The sequence below is a fragment of the Perkinsus marinus genome, assembly GCF_000006405.1.
Source record: "Perkinsus marinus ATCC 50983 genomic scaffold scf_1104296934562, whole genome shotgun sequence".
In the NCBI taxonomy this organism is placed as follows: domain Eukaryota; phylum Perkinsozoa; order Perkinsida; family Perkinsidae; genus Perkinsus; species Perkinsus marinus.
In genome coordinates this window covers 1-3,669 of record NW_003214728.1, presented here as the reverse complement: position 1 = coordinate 3,669, position 3,669 = coordinate 1, and the positions used below count along the sequence as shown (strand labels likewise).

Genomic DNA, 3,669 nt, shown 5'->3' with positions numbered 1-3,669 from the left:
ACACAACTCACAAAGATTCTGCACCAAAGAGATTGTCCACGAAGTTACAATACCTGCACGAGGAAAAAATTCTCAGTTCCAGTACCAAAATTGTAGTGAATAGTATTGATCACTAAAACACAACTCACACTAATAGCACTCGAAATCCCGAACCCAAACCTTGTTGACTCAGTCATGGGAATATATAAACATGCACGTGCTCATGGGGGAGCCCATAACCCGGACGCCGGGGAAGGGCGGGAATATTACAGACATGGTTCCGCGCTACGGAACCGTCGGTGCCACGGAACCACGGAACATTCTGTATTTTGTAGGAACATTCTGTATTTCGCGCGCCGCGCATCGGCTATGCCCAGATAGCAGCGACGGCTACATCGCTCTTTCCGATACTCAGTATCATGTCTGATCAGTCTGATCAATACTTTACGCAGTGCTTATCATTTGGCTGCAACTGGCGATTGCTCAGCAGTGCTGAGCAGAGTGCTGAGCCAGCAGTGCTGGCCCAGCACAGACTGTGCTGCACAGTGACTATTATAATCATCAATAGCAGCAGCAACCCCGTCACAAACGAGGCAGAGTAGAACCACCGAACAAGTAACAATGGAATAGTATGTACAGTATACGAGGTAAAAGTAATCACCATTGATAACCTTTACTTTTCCCACATTCGCTGCGTCCCATTCTTTTGGTGGTCCGCCTCTTACTTTCGTTGCCGCGGCGCCCAGTGTACGGGCCGGTGCATTGAGCGATCGGAGAACCAGAGTCACTCAGACACTATCAGTGTCTCACAGGATGGCATTGGATAAAGCCAAGAGGTCCACGACAGCGCAGTGCGTGGTGGAGGTCAAGCCCATAAATAGGACTGCTCGCACTCCACAGGACGCCCAAGTCTTTAAGGAGAAGACGCTCAGCATGCTGCCAGGGGGATAGTGATTATTAGTGCCTTTCCTTTGAGAGAAGGAGGGTTGGGGCTACTGTTAGAAGACAGCAAGGACGCAGAGAGAATCTTGGCTGCGCTCCGTGCTGTTCAGGGCTCTCAAGCCAGCACTCCGCGTGGATTATGGCCGGAAGTGATATTATATAACTGTGCTGTCTCTCGGGGGATCACCATCTCTGCTCTGGAGAGCGGCTCTCTCGAGCAGGGATGGTGATCCCCGAGCGGCTCTCCGAGAGCCACATATGTGAAGGGAATGCTGACTTGGTCAGCGGGTTGCACAAACATCACCCTTCACTGCCTTACACACATTGTGGTATTTCCAACCCTTCTTTCGATATGTCACTCCGCACTATACGGCATATCCACATAGACACTGCGCCATATTCCGATACACTCTCGAACATATACTACATGCGGCTTGGTTTGTACTGAACCCCACCTCACTAAAGAACACCTGGTACTTCTCAGCCATATCCAATGCTGAAGAGTGCACAGACGAGTACCGACCCAGCTGAAGCTCTCCCTGTTGCTCCTTCAATCCGAAGTCCCTCGTTTCCACTCTAATTACCATATATGTCATGTTGTCTGTAGACCCCAATAAATTGAGACAGCGCTGGAGTATCTCAGAAGCTATCTCGGCCAAACCACTTCCGCTATGAGCCAGTACCTATGATCTCACGCGCCACATCCTCATTGGACATAACATCGAATACCCCAATGCAAGCCAGTACTACCCGGTCGCCAGCCTCACAAACGACCTCCTTCACCTCCGGTACAGCGATACACTTCCGTTTGTCATCACGGCGATTTGCATCATCCTTATACGCGAAATCGCCGAACACCCTTGACAAGGCTAATACACCGCACAACCTTGCGGGCCCCCCGCGCTCACGATCCTGTCACCTCCCTCTATCCGAGCCTTTCCCTCAGGGTCGTCAGGCTCATGATCCTACGTGACTGGGTCTGTTGGCAGCCAACAGACCCCGTCAGCTTCCGTAAGTGCCGAAAGATTCTTTTTCGACCCCAGCATATCTCCAGCCCCGAATATACCCCTGTCACTACTGGGCTCAGTACTGTCATCATTGCACAGCTGCCTTGTCTTCTTAAGCGTTCTCCAGCTCCGTCATATCAACGCGCTTACCCATATCAACGTGCTAACACCAGTGTAGGGAGTCTCCAGCGTTCATAATGCGCACTTTATACTTGCCGTTACTTAGAGGCGTCACCTGAATGAAGAACCCGTGCTAGACCGAACCTCCTCTCCTTTCTGATGGTAGTGGAGGAACAATGCAACGAATTGACGATTATTAGAGCAAAACTCAGCAGCATCGTCCCCACTGGGAGCTCCCCAGTATGGCCATCGTCGATGGCCCATCGAGTACTGCGAGGGAGCCTTCCTCTTAAGTGGAGCCCCAGTCCAAACCTATGCAGTGCGCATCTTCATGAGATACCTCCAAGTTGGAGGCTCCAACCTTAAAGCGTGGCCACATTGCCTTGAAAGCTGCCGTTGGCAGGCCGCGGTAAATTAACGGCAGTATCCGGATGAGACAGGAGCCCACCCATCTCGGAGAATGCAGAGGAAACAACACCACAAACCTTCCATCGACGAAGAAAATGCACTATATATAACCCTCCCAATGTTTTAATAATCGATCAGAATAAAGCGCGCGCCACTGTAAAATTTAGAAATGCAAACTTTCGAGATAGCAAGATGAGCTCAGCCAACGCTGAGCAGCGCCCCCGGGCGGACGCTGGGGCCTTGGTTTGGCACCTGTCGTGATAGCTAGAGAGGTACTGTTGTATACTTCACTGTCGTTGCCGCGTTTAATAACATCAGTGTCTAGCCTGTGAAGCTTTTCGAGCGCTCTTCTCACGTACGTCCATAGGGTTGTTGTAACCGGTGGAGTCAGTGAGTATTTTAGACGACTACGCTGTGTTGGGAACCTATCTATCTTACTGATAGTCGTCGTCATAGACTGCGTATTGAGTATCAGCCGTGGTAGTTGTTCTGGTATTGCTACATTCCCTATGGCTGATTTAGTTTACTTCAATATCGACGACGGTCTAGGAGAGGGTCTCGTAAGAGGTCTTCGTTCGGGCTTCCTCACAGCAGATGATTACCGTCGTATTGCCAATGGAGAAAACTTGGAAGGTACCATTCGTTATTACATTCGAGGTTCCGCATGCTATTGAGTTTTCTCTCAGATCTCCGAACAGCTTTAGAAGATACAGACTATGGCACTTTCCTCCAGGATGAGCCCAGTCCTCTTCAGGTCAGTTGTTATCACAACGGTGTCCATTGTGGACGATTTCCTCCAATTCTGTAGGCTTCTACTATCTTGCGGAAGTGCCATGAGCGTCTCGCTGAGGAGTTCGATTATGTCAGAGCTCAATCAGTCGGCGAGATGGCTAAGTAAGTGGCCAATACTCAATATACTGGATGTGTTCATTCTTAACCGTTGTAGGTTCATGGATTATGTCCGTCAAGAGGCTATGATTGACAACGTGGTAATGCTCATTCAGGGTACCATCAACAACAAGAATCCTAAGGTAAGGCGTATAGCTTCTTCCCTGTGGTATGGTCACTCAGGATCTTCTTGCACGATGTGATCCTCTTGGCTACTTCGAGGAGATGAAGACCATTCCTGGCATGGATTTTACTCATGGTTATGAAGACCTCTACCGTACCATTCTCATCGACACTCCTCTTGGACCGTAATCATAGCACCCAT

At 49.7% G+C, this 3,669-nt stretch overlaps 2 protein-coding genes across 2 annotated transcripts; one reads left to right on the top strand and one right to left on the bottom strand.

The window, feature by feature from the left end:
* Positions 1–1,376: 1,376 nt before the first annotated feature.
* On the bottom strand, positions 1,377–2,500 carry Pmar_PMAR000385 (hypothetical protein; the record flags this gene model as incomplete). Its single annotated transcript, XM_002784836.1, has 4 exons — positions 1,377–1,604; positions 1,672–1,780; positions 2,099–2,163; positions 2,426–2,500. Coding segments are annotated over 4 exons (477 nt in total), but the record flags the coding sequence as incomplete, so codon positions are not given.
* Positions 2,501–2,965: 465 nt separating this feature from the next.
* Positions 2,966–3,656, top strand: Pmar_PMAR000384 (vacuolar ATP synthase subunit ac39, putative; the record flags this gene model as incomplete). Its single annotated transcript, XM_002784835.1, has 5 exons — positions 2,966–3,089; positions 3,143–3,210; positions 3,265–3,350; positions 3,403–3,487; positions 3,528–3,656. 5 exons carry the CDS (start codon positions 2,966–2,968, stop codon positions 3,654–3,656), a joined length of 492 nt encoding a protein of 163 aa, XP_002784881.1.
* Positions 3,657–3,669: the final 13 nt, after the last annotated feature.